At 46.9% G+C, this 20,000-nt stretch overlaps 1 protein-coding gene across 8 annotated transcripts in view; it reads right to left on the minus strand.

Annotated features, from left to right (window-relative positions):
• als2b (alsin Rho guanine nucleotide exchange factor ALS2 b) overlaps positions 1–18,949 on the minus strand; it is a 27,416-nt gene extending 8,467 nt beyond the window's left edge. The window contains exons 1-27 of one of the 8 annotated variants that reach the window (XM_076303398.1): positions 18,773–18,949; positions 17,762–17,832; positions 17,211–17,359; positions 15,598–16,745; positions 14,881–15,325; positions 11,318–11,486; positions 10,973–11,069; positions 10,272–10,349; positions 9,927–10,118; positions 9,440–9,611; positions 8,593–8,782; positions 8,293–8,358; positions 7,954–8,116; positions 7,503–7,562; positions 7,047–7,178; positions 6,775–6,903; positions 6,560–6,583; positions 4,855–4,925; positions 4,550–4,616; positions 4,053–4,255; positions 3,782–3,847; positions 3,561–3,659; positions 2,977–3,141; positions 2,537–2,648; positions 2,313–2,390; positions 1,869–2,002; positions 129–293 (exon numbers count right to left, since the gene is read on the minus strand). In XM_076303398.1, coding sequence (XP_076159513.1) covers positions 129–293; positions 1,869–2,002; positions 2,313–2,390; positions 2,537–2,648; positions 2,977–3,141; positions 3,561–3,659; positions 3,782–3,847; positions 4,053–4,255; positions 4,550–4,616; positions 4,855–4,925; positions 6,560–6,583; positions 6,775–6,903; positions 7,047–7,178; positions 7,503–7,562; positions 7,954–8,116; positions 8,293–8,358; positions 8,593–8,782; positions 9,440–9,611; positions 9,927–10,118; positions 10,272–10,349; positions 10,973–11,069; positions 11,318–11,486; positions 14,881–15,325; positions 15,598–16,745; positions 17,211–17,359; positions 17,762–17,778 — 4,391 coding nt within the window. In that variant the 5' untranslated portion in view covers positions 17,779–17,832; positions 18,773–18,949. Of the gene's footprint in view, positions 1–128; positions 294–1,868; positions 2,003–2,312; positions 2,391–2,536; positions 2,649–2,976; positions 3,142–3,560; positions 3,660–3,781; positions 3,848–4,052; positions 4,256–4,549; positions 4,617–4,854; positions 4,926–6,559; positions 6,584–6,774; positions 6,904–7,046; positions 7,179–7,502; positions 7,563–7,953; positions 8,117–8,292; positions 8,359–8,592; positions 8,783–9,439; positions 9,612–9,926; positions 10,119–10,271; positions 10,350–10,972; positions 11,070–11,317; positions 11,487–14,880; positions 15,326–15,597; positions 16,746–17,210; positions 17,360–17,761; positions 17,843–18,772 lie in introns of all 8 variants that reach the window. The other 7 variants (XM_076303400.1, XM_076303397.1, XM_076303404.1 and 4 more) reach the window with 7 other exon arrangements.
• Between the last annotated feature and the right edge of the window lie 1,051 nt (positions 18,950–20,000).

The raw sequence follows: 20,000 nt of genomic DNA on the forward strand, positions 1-20,000 counted from the left end.
CACACACACACACATATTAGAACACTATCACCCTAACCTTGAAACATCATAATTGAGTCTGTGTGTGTGTGTGTGTGTGTGTGTGTGTGTGTGTGTGTGTGTGCGTGTGTGAGTGTGTGTGTGTGTACCTGTCCCTGTGTCTCTGGCGGTTGGTTGTCAGGGCGATGGCGATGTTGTCCCAGGCACGGCTAGTCTCTCCCTGCCCTGCGGAGTCCGAGCCCAGTCTCCTCCAGCACTCCTCAAACACCGCCAACCACTTCTCCTCTGACGACACCGCCAGACCACCCAGCTTACTGCACACACACACACACACAATCAATAAACCAGCCTACACAGGCACATCAACATTCACAATACTAGTGCAGTGCCCGTTCAAACATGCTTTTCCTGTAGATAACCTAGCCCAATTACATGCCCGCAGGTAGACCTGCTTTAAAAAATAGGATGATGGAGAAAACATCATTTAAGCTAAGCATTCAATAATGAATACTGAATATTATATTATAATATCATAATGTGCAGTGAGCAGAATTTTAGCATGGCTGCATGTGACATTTTTTACAGATCAAAATGACGTAAGGCTAACAGCTGTATTGAGTCAAGGCCTATTGAATAACTTGATGATAGAGAAGACAAACCATTGTTCTGGAATGATGCATCATCATATGAAATTTGCAACAATGTGAAAACAATCTCTGTTAGCCTATAAGTGACATCACGCTCTGTCTGCCACTTGTCTGTAGTTGATCAAAATGACATAAGCCTAAAGCTTTGAGTTAAGACTATATGTTTAGCCTATTGAATAACTTGATGATATAAAAGACAAACCATTTTGTGACATGATGCATCATCATATGAAATTTGCAACAATGTGACTTAAAAACTGGTCTCTGGTAGCCTATAAGTGACATCACTCTCTCTCTGCCTCTCGTTGTCTGTAGCTGATCATGCTTGCATGTGTGGCATTCTGAAACGTCCTAAAATTCGGGACCATTATCGCTCGTTTAAATTTGGGACCTTGCAGTCGGAATTGTCATTTGTTTTTTTCAAAGTCTAAAGATTGTCCAAAGTAGCGTGGGCTATTTGAAGTGTCAGTTTATTGCACATCATGTTTTACATAGTTTTGAATAGCCACTGCATACCTGTGTTTGTTGGTTTGTTGTTGCAAAATCCGCAGATTCATTTTAATGCAAGCAAACCACATTCAGGGAGTCTTTATTGTTGAGGTCAGACATGATAATCACCCACACATCTTGCACTCACTTAACTTTATACCTGCGGATTAAGTTCTGCCAATATCCGGCTATCCTCTCTGGTAGCCTACAGTGCTGTGTTAGTGAGATGGGGAGTGGCTACAATAGAGCGGAGAAAGCCAATGTGTGCTTCTTTTACCGATATATTGGAAGATATCTTTTGCATTTCTTATCCAAATATCGTCAAACATGGCACTGCACCTACTCGTGCCCGTAGCAAGATACCTGCCAAGTTTGAAATCAATCGGACTAACGGTTCAACGGATATGTGACACACACACACTGACACACAGACAGACGTTCCTGCAATTTATAGATAGATGCATGAAACAGACCAGAAAACACTCACAACAGGCAACTACACTGTAGAGAAGCAGACAAACAGACACAAAGTGTGTGCAGTCCGTACACACACACACTCACACACAGAGACACACACACACACACACACACTCACACACAGAGACACACACACACACACACACAGAGACACACACACACTCACACACAGAGACACACACACACTCACACACAGAGACACACACACACACACACACTCACACACAGAGACACACACACACACACACACACACAAACACGCACACATGGACTCACAGTGTGCGGCTTTTGTCCTTGTCGGAGTCGTAGAGGTTGGGTTTATAGTAGGAGCCAGAGATCTTGAGCCCCGTGCCCCACACGCCACTGAAGGAGCCCTCGATGTAGTCCCCATTAGGCATGGTCAAAATACCCTACAGGGGAAACACGGCAGGTCAGAGTGTGTGCGTGTGTGTGTGTGTGTGTGTGTGCGTGTGCGTGTGCGTGTGTGTGTGTGTGTGTGTGTGTGTGTGTGCATGTAAATGGAAGATTGTGTTCAACAGGGAGCATGATGTGTTCTGATGATGTTAGTGTTCAAACGAGTGTAAGCTGTGTGTGTGTGTGTGTGTATGTGCTTGCATTTGTTTGTGTGTGTGTGTGTGTGTGTGTGTGTTTGTTTGTTTGAGTGTGTGTTTGAGTGTGTGTGTTTGTATGTGCTTGCATTTGTTTGTGTGTGTGTGTTACCTTCCCACTGAGAGTCCAATCTTCAGAAAACTCTCCCTCAAATGTGGTGTCATCTTCAGAGAGCAACACCCCAGTACCCTATCAGAGAGAGTGAGAGAGACGAAGAGAATATAAGATTATCCACTCTACCAAGAATGTGTTATCATTTATATCCTATATCTATATATGTGTGTGTGTGTGTGTGTGTGTACACTATACAGTGTGTGTGTATGTATGGGACTCACCATCATCTTGTTGTTGCTGAAGGCTCCCTCATAGTAAAGGCCAAACTGAGTAACAATCACTCCATGGCCCTGCCTCTGGTCATCCTGCCATGTCCCCATGTACTTCTCACCTCTGTGCAAACACACACACACACACACACACACACACACACACACCTTCAGAGTGGGTCTGACTGAACACAGACCTCATTTTCATAAACCCAGTGGAACCTTGATGTTGACTTCAGTGACCTCTATCTATCTATGACTTCTTGTACAAATGGGACCAAAAATGGATGTGTGTGCTTGTATGCATTGGATATGTATGGAAAGTGTGTGTGTGTGTGTGTGTACACGATAGGTGTGAAAGGTGTGTGTGTGTGTGTGTGTGTGTGTGTGTGTGTGTGAAGACAGTATATGTGTGGAAGATGTGTGTTTGTGGAGGGATGATATGGGATCACCTGGTGATGTCATCGAAGACACCATAGCCACACTTCCTGTCATTGACCCACTGGCCAATGAAGACACTCGGGGAAGAGGAGTTCAGCTTGCCACTGCGCAGCATCCCGTGGCCATGACGCATGTTGTCCTGGAAACAGCCCTCGTACACCTCACCTGTGGCATACCTGCAAACACAACCACACACACACACACTTTTAAGCATACCTAAAATCGACACAAACATACATTTTATTCTCACACGCGGACTACAGCGGGTTCGCAACTGAAGCGCTCTGTTCACGTAAAAATAGTTTTCGAACACTGGTGTAAATTTTTTGAACGTACGCGGCACTATCACGTCTGGTGTAGCTAGTTCCATTGACTATAGTGGAAGCTAATTGCTGCAGCAGACGTAATGCAAACGGAACGCGTCCGTTACATGCCCGGTGTAGCCTCCCTGTTAGAGTTGTAGTCACACACACACACACACACTCACACTCACACACCATTTCAGACTCCCTCTCTCTCTCACACACACATAGGAATACACACACACACACAGTTCAGACTAACACACACATGTGATGCCACTTTCCAGACTGACCTGTATGTCCCAAAGCCATGCATCTTGCCCTCCTTCCAGTTGCCTTGGTAATGGTCACTCTTATTCGGGCTCTTAGTGGGGGCAATGTACTCTCCAAAACTACACACACACAGACAAACACACACACACACACACACAACATTACATGTTAAGCACTTAAGTTCAGCTTATTGACTGATGACTGATTTATTTATGAGTTGATTGATTTAAGTAACACATACCCGTCTTCCAAACCATTCTTGAATGTTCCGGTGTACACTCTCCCATCAGGCCACTTCACCATGCCCCTGTAACACAAACACACGCACACGCACACACACACACACACACACACACACACACACACACACACACACACACACACACACACACACACACACACACACACACACACACACACACACACACACACACGTCACCACCTGTAAACCATGGAGGTTCCCATCCATCCGTGCCCCTCTTCTCCCACTCCTCTCCCCCAGCGAGGCTCACCTGCCATGGGGCTTCCCTGCCACCCAGCGGCCCTTGTAGGTGGCATCCTTCAGACGTCCGTCTTTATAGAATTTGTATGACGCCGTGCGCGAGATGGGTGGGTCAGCTCTAGGCCCCCCACCTGCGGCCAGAGACGCGACCTCTGACCCCACGCTACTCAGCGCCTGCTCTACTGCTTGGTGTATGGAACGAAGCCACTTCGCCTGGAATTATGGGACAGATGACCTCCTCAGTCTGTGACAGAAGCCTTACATTCGTAATTATACCCTATTGAATTTCTTTAATACTACAGTATATCCCATTTCTGATCACCTTAATACGCTAAACAAGAAAGGACAGGCAGAGTTTGAATGTGTAATTTCTGAAGTTAGCTCCAATCTCATGTTAATCTACGCATCCTTTGAGGTGTAAGTGTATAAATGCTTTCTAGCTTAGGGTCAGCAATGGCCAGAGTGGAGCAGGATGAGAGAGATGAGATCAAGCTAATTCTACTGCACCTTCTCCATTGATGACGACGCCAGCAGAGTGAAGGTCTCTTCAGGAGTAATCACCTTCAGTCCAAACCTGAAACACACACATGCACACACAGATGCATAGACAGACACACACACGCACACACACAAACACACACACAGCAGGAGAAAATGCTAAATGTCCTTAAATGAAAACATTCTGGCACATTCTGATCACATTATTCCAGTCACATTATGGCTTCAACTTAAACATAGCAGGTTCTCCCGGACATGATTCAAAGAATTAAACAAACAGTAATCATAGGTAACAGGATGATTGACAGACTCACAGGCCAGTGTTCTCCTCGGAAATAGGCTCCACCCAGAGTGTAGTCAATGGGAACACATGATGGGTGGAAAACTAGGGGGGAACACAGGAAGAGAGAGACCAACAACATCTATACAATTCTATACAATTCTCTACAGTTCAGTACCTTCAAACCGGGACCTCGAGAAGGCCATAAAGACACAGCAAAAGTCAACACACAGGAGGTCACAACTAACACAACACAATTGTGAATACATGTGCTGTACTTTCAAGTATGAGCTTAAACATCTAAAGAATGCATACGGGAAAAAGACACAGATTTACTGGTACGTGCATGCGCATTCACATGCACTCGGGCACACACACACACACACACGCACACACAATTAAACACACACGCATTATCAAACACACACACACACACATTATCAAACACACACACACACACACTTTCAAATACACACACAAGCACACAAACCTGTCCTCTTGGGGCATAGAGGAAGGGGTCTAGAAACTGAAGCTACTCCTCACACTGTCATACAACAGCAACGGCCAAGGCTCCACACTCTGAGCACCAGAATGACTGTGTGCCCCACAATGACATACACCAATGCAGCACAGAGCGGATGTTTCAAACGACCCCACAGACCAATGACCTGCGGACTACGCAGAATCAAGATACAGTATGGGCATTATGGTGCAATGAAACACACACACACACAGACACACAAACAGATACACACACAGACGCACAAACAGATACACACACACACACACACACACACACACACACACACACACACACACACACACACACACACACACACACACACACACACAGATACACATACACACACACACACACACACACACACACACACACACACACACACACAGATACACACACACACACAAACAGAGAGACAATCAAACACACATACACACAGTTAGTTACAGACAAATGTGCATAGCACGTGATGAGGACTGAGGATTGGCGCATGGCTGTGTGTAGAGCCTGTGTCAGGGAGTGTCTGACCATCGGCCTCAACACAGCAAGGGGATGGTGGGTGTGAGAGTGGGAAGCCTTGGCAGTTACCAGGGCTAGATGGGCACACTGTACTCCGATGCTGGCACACGCGAGAGGGGTGGCGGGCGTGGGGTGGGGGGCGCACGAGGGAGTAGGCAGGGCTCAGCTTGGGTTTCATCTGCCGACTGCCAGGTCATCCAGGGGGTGGGGGAGGTCACTTCACCATAAACATACACATCACCTTAATCAAAGTAACATGTGTATAGACATCATCCACTCACCTACTGTCAGAGTGGTGTGCTGATTAACATTGGGCGAATCTATTTCTATTCGATTTATAGTTTGGTTTGGTCTTGGTCAACTACACAGTGTTTTCACTGTTTTCTGTATGTCCTCATTCACATTCCCGAATTAAAGGGCCTGGACCTGGACGTGAGCAATGGTGTCATGCTGAGCCCTAACCACAAGGGGGCACTGTGCTAGAGTAAGGAGAAGAGGGAGAGAAAGGAGCGTGAGATAAAGAGAGAAAGGAAGAAGGGAGAGACATAGAAAGAAGAAAGAGAGAGATGGGGGAGCAAGAGAGAGGGAGACGGGAGAGAGAGAGAGCGAGAGCGAGAGAGAGCAAGAGAAAGCGAGAGAGAAAGAGAGAGAGAGAGAAGGATGGGTAGAGAGGCTGCTTCCTTGATGGGCTCATACTTACGAGGCTTTTATAGGGAACCATTCCCTGACAGAACAAAGACAAACATCAGAAACACAAACAAACAGCATAGGGTAGACCAGATAAGTGCTAGAAGAGGAGCAGTTGGAGAAGAAAAAAGAAAGCAAGTGAGAGAGAGTGAGAAAGAGAGAAAGAAGGAGAGGATTAATATTGGTTAGAGGGAGAGGGAGAGGGAAAGAGTGGGATAAGAGACTCACCTGTGCGTGGACAAGAGCATCGTTGAAGAGGATGAACCAGTTCACAGAGAACCTTCCGGCATTCTGCAGTGTCAGCGCCTTGTTGCTGCTCTCACACACCAAGCGGCGAGACGCCTTCCGCAGGGAATCCTGGGATAGAGGAGGACCAACGAGGTTACTATGTACATGTGTTCAATTGTATACTGTATATGATTAATCCAAGTGCACAAACACATCTCCATGTACCATTTCAACAAAGGAGATAAAACACGCACAGACACACACACACTCACAGTCATTTTGCCAGGGAAGCTCTTCCAGAAGTGAAGAGTGTAGTCCGCCTCCTTCCTCTTCCTCTTTAGATGAAGGACCAGAGACTCAAACTTAGAGCAGCCTTCCTGCAGCTTCTGATAATCTGCAGAGCTCTGGAAATACACACATACACATACACATACACAAACACACACACACACACACACACACACACACACACACAGTGTGTAACCTGTACTATATGCATTTATGTTTATGAGTTTCTGAGTTTGGGTGAATGTATTTAAACCGTATGGACAGCAACTAGATTTCATTGAACCCAACACCAACCAGTATAATGACTGCATAGATCACTCACATCACATACAAATTGATCACTGTGTATTTTGAAAAGTATCATCTGTTCTTGCCATTCTCGGAAGTCAACCGGAGCGTGTAAAGAAATAAATGACCTTTCAGTTATTTAAATCACTTACTTCTCCATGCATGCTTTTACAAGGAATGTGTGTCGAAGACTCCCCACTAAACTCAGATGGCTGAGGGCATATATTGGAAAGGATTAGTTACTACAGTGTTGTGTGTGTGTGTGTGTGTGCGTGCGTGTGTGTACATAGCAGGTGGAAAATTTGCGGAGCAGGCACCCGTACTCCTGCAGGTGTGTGTGTGTGTGGGTGCATGTGTATGTATATGTGTATATCTATATATGTGTGTGTGTGTGTGTGTGTGTGTGTGTGTGTGTATGGGTGCACGTGTATGCAAGTGTGTGTATCTATATGTGTGTGTGTGTGTGTGTGTGTGTGTGGGTGCATGTGTATGCAAGTGTGTGTATCTATATGTATGTATGTGTGTGTGTGTGTGTGGGTGCATGTGTATGCAAGTGTGTGTATCTATATATATGTATGTGTGTGTGTGTGTGTGTGTACGTACCACCTCATAGCAGGTGGCCAGCTTGAGCAGCAGGCGTCCGTACTCCTGCAGGTGCTTGATGGGAAGGTGGAGGAGCGAGAGCAGCAGGTCAGGAAGAGGAGCGCTCTCGTCTGCACTCTCCACCAGGCGCTGCACCACCTCACAGCCCTTACCAAACAGGTCCCTACACAGATAGATGGACATTACATTAACACACACACACACACACACACACACACAGACACACACACACACACACACACACACCTCTTACCAAACAGGTACTGTACACTCTAAACTTATCAAACAAGTCCTTACAGAGCGAACAAAATGCACACACAAACACGCGCACACACTTACTGGCAAGGTTTTGCTAGTGCTTGGAAGCCGCCTATGACCAGGAAGTTCCCCACTGCAGTGGCATACCTGAGGAGAGACAAGGAAACAAAAAAAACAATAAGAGTCTAAATCAACATTGTGTAATCAGAGGTACTATTACCCACAACACAATGACCATAAGACAATGTCTTTAATGAAGTGGAACATCTTACCTAAATAATATGACGGAAATAAACATGAAAGCACCACAATATGGAAATGTTTTATCTGGTGATTGCACATGTGTATGTGTGTGTGTGTGTGTGTGTGGAGTCTACCTACTCTGTGTAAGCGTCCATGAACACCTGTGCGTTTTCCAGGATGACAAGACCTTTGATGTCCCGCGAGCGTCTGAGGAGGGACGTCAGGGAGGCGGAGTTCTGACCAGTCAGCTGACACACCCGATGAAACCGTCCAATCAGAGTTTGCAAAAGGCCAGTGGAGGTCGGGCCGAGGGATGAACAGAGATTCTCTACACACACACACACACACACACACACACACACACACACACACACACACACACACACGAAAACTATTGTTCAAACATGTTCTGTGTTGTGGGGTAATTTTCAGTAGTAAGAGTAACCAAAGAATACAACCTAAAGCTCCTTGGGTAAGAAGCTGGGTCCTACTCACTAGAGGTTAACTGGAGCGGAGTTCTTCAATGCAGTTTTATAATGTTTACCCATTTTATTTACGTCTTAATATAAGGTCTCATCCGCTTTACTTGTGTTTTGACTCTGGTGAGTTTAGTGTAGTTTTATAATGTATCCTCTCCCGTGAGGTGTGTTCAATTCACAAACACAGGCAAACGTTTTCCAAACGTTTGCAATCAGGTTTCTGTTTGCCATGAGTTTTTGGCGAACATTTTCGAACACTCGCAAACAGTCTGAGGAGGTAGTTCTCCGTGAACATACTGTTACATACGAAACACCGTTACAATGGAATGTTTACGCCAAAATCGTTCAAATTGAACTGTTCAGAGAAAGCATGTTTGCCATGAACGTTCGGCACTGTTTGCCAAATTTGAACACACCTCTGCTTTAAGGACAGGCTGTGGGAGTTCGGTTCTTTTCTCTCACCTGCTTTAAGGAGCGGCTGTGGGAGTTCGGTTCTATTCTCTCACCTGCTTTAAGGAGCGGCTGTAGGACTTGTATTTTGACGCTGGTGAGTTTACAGTAGCATCTCCTTTCGGCGGCCGCCAGCTCGTGCAGACTGGCGATGAAGCCCATCACGTTCTTATCCGCCACCGCAGCACACATCTGACCGCCCGCAAACACGCTGCTCACATAGCCAAGCTGTACACACACACGTACACGCACACACACACACAAATAAATTATACTTGTATACATCCACTCATATGGTGAAAACAACTCTATAGCTAATTGAAATGCTAAAAATGCTAATTTTCAGGATGCTTTTTAACTTTATTTTGTATAAATGGTCATCAATGTGCCTTTGTCTTTACCAACATGCAGTTAATTTAGTTAAAATGTTTTGCAGTGAACGGAGCGCTGTAACTATTACCTACTATGTTCATTATGCAAGTGTTGACAATGGTGATGAAGATGATGGTTAGGGTGAAGATGGTGATGAAGGTCTGTACTCACATTCATGCAGAAAGGGAGCAAGACGGGCTGCTGGGTGTAGCCGCCTGACCCCTCCTTGGATGTCTGGCCCGGCCCTTCCCTGACCTGCTGTCCGCTGTAGTACAGGATTGGTTGGAAGCAGTCACCGTCGGCCAATAGCAGCGTGTGCTGCTGGCCCGCTGCCACGTCCCACACACGAATCCCTTCTGACAGCTACGGCAACACGGAGGAGACAATAGGTCGAGTAGGGGCACTACCTCCTGACTTCTACTGAGAGTCAGAGCCAACTCGGTAATGTACAAAAACTTGCGCGCGCGTTTGTGTGTGTGTGTGTGTGTGTGTGTGAGTGAGTGAGTGATGTGGTACCTTAGCCAAGCGAGGTATGGTGCTGGGTGATTCCATATGACCGAGCTGACCAGAGCTGTTACTACCCCAGGAGAAAACCTTTAAAACACACAGACACACAGACACACAGACACACACACACACACACACACACACACACACACACACACACACACACACACACACACACACACACACACACACACACACACACACACACACACACACACACACACACACACACACACACACACACACACACACACACACACACACACAGTGTCATTCAGAGTGGCTGATAAGCTTTGACTGTGGTTATCAGAAGCACAAGGAGAACGATCATGAGCAAACACTTTAAGCTGCCGCTGGAATGCACTGAGCTACCAGGCACCACTTATACAGGGCAGACCATGAGAGCCTGAAAAGGGTGACCACCAGTAAAGGGTGACTCACAGTCTACGCAAGCTTCACGAATGTAAACGCATGTAGCTACGCAAGGAGGGTTAGATGTATACTTGCACATTGCAAAATGTGCTTTAACGTTATGGAAGTGTGAGTGCCACGTCATGCGATTCAAATAGAGGCACATCGTCCACATAGATTGTGTAGACTACAAAAGGCCTGTTCAATACGTGTGTGAACTGTATCTGTGTAGCTTGCGCACACACACACACACACACACACACACACACACACACACACACACACACACACACACACACCTGAGATTGCGCAGTGAGGGCCAAGGAATGATGAGCACCAGCTGCTATTCTCACCACCTCCTTGCTGCTCAGACTCTTAATACACAGAGGCTGTGACCTGAGAGGGACAGAAAGTGAGAGAGAGAGAGTCAAAAGAGACAGAGTGAGAGAGTCAAAACAAGTGACAGCATTCAAACTTAGCAAAACAAAATAAAATATGTAGACCTCGTGGCCCAAGAAATAACTTTTTGCTTTGTTGTGGAAGAGTTGCAGTGCATTCAGTATGTGCAGTATAGTCTATCTTTGCCTTTGTATACCTGCCAGTCTAGTGCCAGTGAAGTAGAGCAGTGCATTGTGGGTACTGACCTGGTCTGAAAGTCGCCATAGCCCAGCTGCCCTTCCTGGCCCCGACCCCAACTCCACACCTCTGTCTGCAGGGAGGGCAGGAGGCTGTTGCCCTCGGTAACCACCGGGGGGGTGAGGGGTGCGGCCTTGACACGCGAGCGACTGCATCGACGCAACAGACGAGGAGAGACTGAGGAGGAGGAGGAGAGGAAGATGGATGGATTGAGAGAGACAGAGAGAGAGAGAGGAGGAGGAGAAGGATAAAAAAATGAGAGAGAGAGAAAGTTGAAGAAGATGGGATACAGAGAGGGATGCAGCAAAGAGATAGAAAAAAACAAGGACCAACAGATAGGGGAAATTGCAAGAGGGCATTGATGGAGGATGACAGGAAAAGAATGAGGGCAATGGACCAGACAGGAAAGAGAGAGAAGGAGAGAGAGAGAGGAGCGAGAGAAGGGGAGAAATAGATGGAGGCAGAGAGAGAGGGAAGAGCCATGAGAGAAAAACAGAGGAGAAAGAAAAGAGACAGTCAGTTAGACAGTTAGGAGAGAGCAAAAGAGGAGAGAGAGAGAGAAAATGAAAGAAAAAGAGAGAGAGAGGGAGAAAGACAGAGAGAAAGAGAGGAGGGCATTGACAGAGGATGACAGGCAGAGAGAGAGGGCAATGGAGCAGTGTGAGAGAGAGAGAAATAAAGAAAGAAAGAAAGAAAGAGAATGAGAGAGAGAGAGAAAGAGAGGAATAGAATCAGCCATGCGCCTCTGACATCAGGCAGAAATTCAAATAGACCTGTGGATACACTCACAACCTCACTAAACCACAAGTAAATAAACTGAAACACACAAGTACACACACACACACACAGGCAGAGGTAAAATACTGCCGTGCAGCTAGAGAGTGACAAGAATACATAAACAGTTACACACACACACACACAAACACACTCAACCACATACAAACAGATTCAAACAAACTGCAAGATAACCACACACACACACACACACACACACACACACAAATAAACTGCAAGTGGTGCAAAATAATCAGAAGGTGATTATTTTAGAGTGGACGGAGTGACTACACACACTCACTCAGTGTGCTGTTGTGTAGAACAGCTCCACCACAGGGGATCACACACACACACACACACACACACACTGGAGCACAGCAGCTGTGGGAGGGATTCAGCGCCTACATGCACATGCAGAGGCAGACAGAGACACACACAAACATAATACAGACAGACACAAACACACACACACACGCACACGCACACGCACACGCACAAGCACACGCACACGCACATGCACACTAAAGGCTGTTTTATGCTTCGGCGTCGACGCAGTGACTACGCCATTGCCTCGACGCCATTGTTATCTTTTCAAAGTTCTGCGTCTCCTGTCTGCGTTGCTCACCCCCTAAACGAATAGCCATAGTCCATAGACTACCGTGTTGACATTTTTTGGGTCTCAAAAAAATGTGAGTATGCGAGTACCCCCTAATTTAGTTTAAAAAGTGACTCTTTCATGTATTCTAGATTCATTAGATATAAAGTGAAATATGTCAAGCCATTACGGCTTACAGCTCATGAAAACCAAAAATGAGTATCTCAAAATATTAGAATAAGGAGGTTATTATGTGTTACTTGTGATTTTAAAACGTTACTGACAAATAGACACTTTACAAGCCGATCATTGTAACCAAAATATGTCTGAGTTTATATGCAAAGCTCATGTCAGTGAACTAGCATGTTGCTACTCCCCACAGTAGGCTGCTTGAAGCAGCCGGCTCAACACACAGGGCGTGTGGACCAATCACAGTCCTTGTGGTCTGCGTCACCTCGACGCGAGGTTACAATTTTTTTGGAGGCGCGTCAGGCGATGGAGATGGCGGAGGGCATGGTGTGGGTACAAGGCGACACAGAGGGCTCTGCAATTCGACGCAGAAGCATGAAACAGCCTTACCACACAGCCTCACTGCTGGAGCTGACAAACAGCTAAATAAACCTCAAGCATTTTACACACACACCACCGCCAAGATACACATACACACACTCAGGCAAACACAAAGCTACATACATTTAAACTAACACATAAATACACAAACATACGCAGTCAGACAGACAAATATGTACTCCATAGCCACATACACACAAACACATAAAACATACACACTGATAAATTAACAAGTAGGCTGTGCACAAATACACAGGCTTGCATAATCCAAAACACACATATGAAAACACACTCACACAGACCAACTGTCTCTCTACCTACGCATCACCGCAAACAACCAGCATAAAATAGGCAAAAGGACTGACACATAAGAAAAAACATAGCTGCAGTGATACACACAGGTGTGAATGTAGTCTCTAAGAGAGAGAGACACACACACACACACACACACACACACACACACACTTCAGTCACCTTCAGTCAAGTGTGTGTGGTAAGGTGTGGCACCTGTGTGTGTATGTGTGTGTGTGTGTGTGTGTGTGTGTGTGTGTTTGTGTGTTAGTTACTGATCTATTCACATCCTGTCCACCCCCTGAGGCGAAGCCATCTGTAATGCAAAGGTTTCTTGTGTGTGTTTGTGTGTTACGATACTGAAGGAGAATGACTATCTGCTGTTATGTGAACCCAGGCTGATAAACACAACATACTAACACACAAACACTATTATAAATGTATCAAGAACATATTGATAAATGTCTTTTACACAATGGACAACCTGTCACTAATGCACTTAGTCCTATCAATCTCTACAGCACACTAAGTACCACTACAGCCCCCTATGGGGGCCCTGCATCCATTCACCATATAGGATACCTGTATTACTTTCAGCACAAATGGAACTCTGAGGAGATGGGTTTGATGCCATGGTAACAACATGCCATGGTTCGTCTGCAGAGCCTGAGATGTCTGTAATCATAGCGATGACAACCGATGGTCAATCAGTGTCCTCCCAGCATTCTGTACCCTAAATATCTAAATTGGGAACATTTGTGTGTGTATGTGTGTACTAATTTATTGTTCTATGGGCCTCTATGGACAACTCATTTGGCAACTGTGAACATGTAATTGCAGTATTTGTAACGCACACACACACCCTCTTTCATTCACATACAAACAAACAAAAGAAACCACACACACAAACACACACACACACACTTACACACTTACTTTCCACGCCACCAAGGAAATCAGAAAAAAAAAACCTGGGGCTGCCACACAGAAAATCCGCAACTCAAACATGTGAGGAATGTACCACATGATGCGTAAGCCCCGAAGCAAGAGCAAAGCTTGGCGTGTACACACACACACACACACACACACACACATACACACACACACACACACACACATTACCCCCACACAGTTACACCCCTACACAAATAAATAGGCTCATCAATCTATTCCCTCTTTCACCATTGACAGCAGTGTGAGTGCATAAATAAGCCTGCCAAAAACAATTGCCACAACACACACATACACACACACACACACATATACACACACACACACACACACACACACACACACACACACACACACACACACACACACACACGCCGGGCCCTTACTTACGCATCCCCCCGTATGCGGTTGATAAGAGCTGAACTGCGTATCTACCCTGAGACAGGAGCCCCGGCAGGGACAGGCGTCGGCTCAGGCCCTCCGCCTCTTCCTCGCGGATGTCCCCCAGGCTGGAGCTCTTCTTGCCCTGGAGCGACTCCTCCAGGCGGGCCAGACCCACCGGGCCCTCCCTGCCTCCCTCCGGAAGGGCCCTGGGGCCTGACGCAGGGGAAGAGGAGGAGGAGGAGGACGAGACCGGGTAGTAGTAGTTCATGACCTTGCGGAGCGAGAGCGCCTCGCAGGTGGACGCCACGCGCTCACCCACGACCGAGGCACACGACGCCACCAGGCTGTTGAGGGCCGAGCCCACCGGGCCGCCGGCCGGCATTGCCGTCATGATGGAGGTGGTGGTTTCATCGTCAGGGTCGGGGGTGAAGACATCGGCGATGGCGTCCGTCTGGGAGAGGAGGAAAGGGGAACCAAATATGGCCAAAGCAGAGGGATAGGATAGGGTTTGGGTAAAGGATAGATATGAGTTTAGCAGCTAAAGCCAAGAAAAACACCCCACTTCATTTATGGAGTCATCAGCTCTTATCATCAACGCACCGTATTAATAACAATACAATTTTTATACAGCACAACAAGAGTTGCAACTTGTGACCATACATCAAGTGTGTACTTATTTGTTTGTGTAAATGTGTATGCATACTGTACACTGACTGATCGAACCTGTGAATGCTGTGCCAGTTGTGGGGACTTGGCAGTTTGTTCCGACAGCGTATGGTCCGACAGTCTCTTCAGGTAGTCCTTCACCGCCTGCTCATCTGGATAGGGTGAGTTTTTAGCCCCTGTCCCCAGAACAGCACCCCCTTGAGTTCTGGAGCCGTCCTCCTGTATGGTGCTGGGGTCTTGGTCAACCGAGGTTGGCTCTGTATCGGTGTGCTCTGATGCTTCAGGCTCCTCCAGCTCCTTACAGGCCTCCTCTGCGGAGTCCAGGCTGGAGGGAGCAGCCTGATCCTGGGACAGAGAAGCTGCAGGGGCAGGGGAAGAACCAGGAGCCGTGGAGAACGAGCTCAGAGGCCTGGGGTGACTGTGGGTGGACAACAGAGGCTCCGACGGAGAGCTCTTGACCTTCTGCTGACCCGGCGATCCCCCCTTCCCCCCCGGGCTGCCCTCCGAGCTCCGGCGGACCTCCCCTGCGACCTCGCCCAGCCCAACACCCACCTCCACCCCTAGGGGGCAGTGGTGGCTGTCGGAGATGATGACGTGGTCCTCCTTATCGGTCATGGTGTAGAGCAGCTGGTTGCACTGGCCGCACTTGTCCGGGGGTGGCCGGCGTGGCTCGGGGGTCGGCGCCGCGCAGCGCACCAGGGCCATGCTGTGGAAGGCGCCGCAGGCCACCTGGAGCACGTGCCGCCCCGCTAGCCGCTCCACCCGCTGGGGTCTCCACGCCGGGACGGTGCCCACAGGGTACCCGAGCTGCGGGCCGCTGCCCCACGCCCACACCTCGTGGCGGGCCGAGAGCGCCATCGTGTGCTGCTCTCCACAGGCCAGCTCCACCACCGTCACCACCACCTGTGGCGAGGCACAGGCCGACGGCAATGCGGAGGCCGGGTCGAGCTGGTTGACCACACCCACAGGGGTGGGGTTAGGGACAGTGGCGAGTCCTGATAGGCCGCACTGTCCGTGGGCGTTGTCCCCCCACATGTGCACGCCCCCGTCCTCCGTCAGTGCGCCGCTGTGGAAGCCGCCCGCTGCCACCGCCACCACCCGCTGTCCGCTAAGGCCCGCCTCCAAGACCGGCTCGGATGTCACCACTGACGACGGCGCCTGTGTCTGTTTCCATGACAATTCGCCAAAACTGTATACCTGCCCACCTGAAAGGAATTGAGTGGGGGAAAAAATGAGAAACCCTAACATACTGACTTTGCATGATCAATAAAACTGAGAGGAAACCATTCCTTTTTTACGGCAAACACAGCAGAATTCAAGTTCAAAACACATCACTGAACACATCAAGAGGGCGGTGGTAGCATAGTGGATAAGGAGCTGGGTTAGCATGCAGTAGCCTGAAAAGTTGTGGGTTCCCCCGTTGTGCCCTTGAGCAAGGCACTTAACCCCAAGTTGCTCTGGGGAGAATGGCCTCGTAATATAATTGACATGTGTAAGCTGCTTTGGATAAAAAACATCTGCTAAATGAGAAATTTAAATGTAAACAAAGTGTCAAGCGGTCGACTATGTCACCCTCTGATGTTTGCTCTCATTATGGAAAATAATAACAGTCATTTTATTTTGTATTTGAAACTCAATGAACAGCCTTAAGCTCCTCTCTTCTGCCTCACCCTCCACTAGAAGTACTCCATGTCTGTTGCCCAGGGCTGCCTGCAGCACAGGCCGGGAGAGGAGCACTTTTTCTGGGGTGACGCTGCAGGAGTAGCCCTTCCATGTGTGGAGCAGTCCACGCTCCATGGAGCTTTCCTCCTCTCCAGAGCTACAGCAGAGAAGAAAAGCACCAAAAAAGAGGCGTTGTTCAGGATACAGAGAAACACAGAAAACAACACAGAGCAAACAGAGCTATAAATAGAAGACACTCACAGAAAAAAAAACAGAAAAGCTAAGTAATTGCAAAACATTTCACACACACACACACACACACTCTTGAGTGGGTGGGACAGAGGGCACAAGGATAAAAAGAAACAGCACAACATTGTCATAACACCACACCATAGGACTCTGTGACATTCGTATGGTTAAAACGGGATACTGGGTGCTTTTGCATTTTGGCAATGATCTTCACAAATACAACACTATGTGGAGCAGCAATGATGAACCAGTCAAATCGTAGCACAATGAATCATTAATCCACTGGCACAAATCTAGCACACATTCTTACCTCTTCTGATTCTCCATATTCAGACTACTGTGTTCCCATCTTTACGGTGTATGTACAAGCGGTGATCAAACCTGAAAAAGACTGTGTTGAATATCAATGGTTATTTTCTAAAATTAGCGATGCTTGGGTTGGTTGGGATTGACGTTGCACATGACCAGGTTGGGTAACAGCGATGACCGCATGTTGTTGACTGAGCACGAAACATCACGCTGCTCTTGCACTGGCTGATAGCGATGTTGTTGGCGAACGTGACCCTAGATGTGCCATTGATTCTGTACAAAGTCTCCAAGTACCCACGTAAATACTACTGATAAGATGATGTCATTGAAGAATAGTAGCTAGATAGTTTAAGTAAATTATGTTTTGCTGGTACTAAGCTTGCATACATGTCATCAGGTGAAAAGAAACGATAGTGTACTTTCGTCCTGATTTAATAATAGTTTCGTTTTGAGTGTGTGAAAGGCCTCCTTCAATATGCCAATATAATTATATGGTATCGAACCACCTTATGAAAAGATAGTACTATTTAATGGCTAATGTTACCATCAAACAGGTTAGCCAAAACTCCGGTGGGGTGTAAATTAACTAAGGATTTCACACCTACATTAATCAAGTAACTAACCTTAGATATTACAGTCAACGTACGTTACGTTACAGTTGGGTGTTTCTTCTTTCGAGGGTTAATTTAACGTTAATCAACATAGCCGATATGTTAAATAATAATCATCATAGTCATTATTAATAGAATACTATATATATATATATAGTTTTGGAGGAGGAAAAGTTTCGTTATGTAGTACCTTCATCAACGTTTACATAATCCTAATCTACAACTCTCTCTGCACATATCGTTAGGGCAAGACAGCTAATGTAGCTATATTGGCCAAGACAGATGCCACTGAAATATGTCGTTATCAAAGAGTATAGTTCTAGTCGTTATCCAGCTAACGCTAACGTTGACAAGAGGTAACGCAACGTAACGTAACGTATCGACAGCCCATTGATCTTTACCTGCAAATTGTGTTTCTTCACTTGCCACTGAATTGTCCAGTTGACGCCGTAAAATGCCTATGGGTTTTACATGTGTTGCGTTGTATTACAGAGCATCCAAACAAATACAGTGTGTTCTCAATCTGTAGCTAATACTCCGAGAGATCATCATTTGCTTTAGCAGCTAACGCTGAATTAGCGCACACCCAAGTACACTGTTGTTGTGATGACTCCTTTGACGGGGAGCGACGAGGCTCAAACAGTACGCGTTTTGATTTCACTTTCCTACAACGGTAGCCAGAGAGGTAAACGTGCGCAATGTCATCATGTCTAGCAGACAAGTCGACGGCTGAAAACAACAGTGCTCGCATGACATTTTACGAAATGTGTCAGAATGGTTGCCAGCCATATCTGAAGGATACTCCGGCCGTCACAGTCATGATACTGATCTGCCGGTCAAAATGCAGTGTTAAAAATATGGTAAGTTCTGGGTGCGTTGGGCTTGCTGTCAGATAGCCTAATAGTCTGGGTCATTTGCAGGCTAGGCTACTAATCTTAACTGACTTAGGATGACTTCTTTAAATGTTAGGCAATATATAAACGCAGCAACTCTATCTCTGTCTGTTTAGCCGTTCTGTCAGCTACTTTGATTCAAAATCCAATCCTGTTGTCAACATAGCATATAAGGATGGTAGGCCTACATTTGGTTTTGTAATGTAATTAACTATCATGTTTAATTGTTTCATGTTTCATTGAAGTGTTCGGTGATGAATTGTACAGATTCAGTATGCAGGAACCCCAAAACACACACAGTAGCCTATGCAGTGCACACACAGACACACAACCACAAACAAGTGTTGCCGCCCCCCCTCCTCACACACACACACACACACACACACAATCCCCCCCCCCGCCCCCCACACACACAGTCAAACTGCAAACTGACACGCAAACACATACATATATTCACTCTGCTCTCTCAGCAAGATGCCTGAACCTTTCAAACACTCATCAACAACCCTTGGCTCACTTGTCTGGCCTCCCATTGGCTGCTGACTCTCATCCAGCAGAGTTGATTGGCTGTTGGTTCCCACAGTCAGCAGTGTCGGCTGCAGGAGACGGCAGGGAAGGAGAGAGGGAAAGAAAGGGGAGGGAAAGAGAAGGAGGGAGGGAGGGAAAGAGAGAGAGGGAGGGAGGGAGAGAGATAGAGAGAGACTTGAGGGTAACAGCAAAGCAAAAGAAACTGTGG

Source organism: Alosa pseudoharengus, unplaced genomic scaffold, assembly GCF_046254945.1.
Source record: "Alosa pseudoharengus isolate Yale_2024_CS ecotype anadromous, Long Island Sound unplaced genomic scaffold, YU_APseudo_1.1 YU_APseudo_1.1_scf_24, whole genome shotgun sequence".
Lineage (NCBI taxonomy): Eukaryota > Metazoa > Chordata > Actinopteri > Clupeiformes > Clupeidae > Alosa > Alosa pseudoharengus.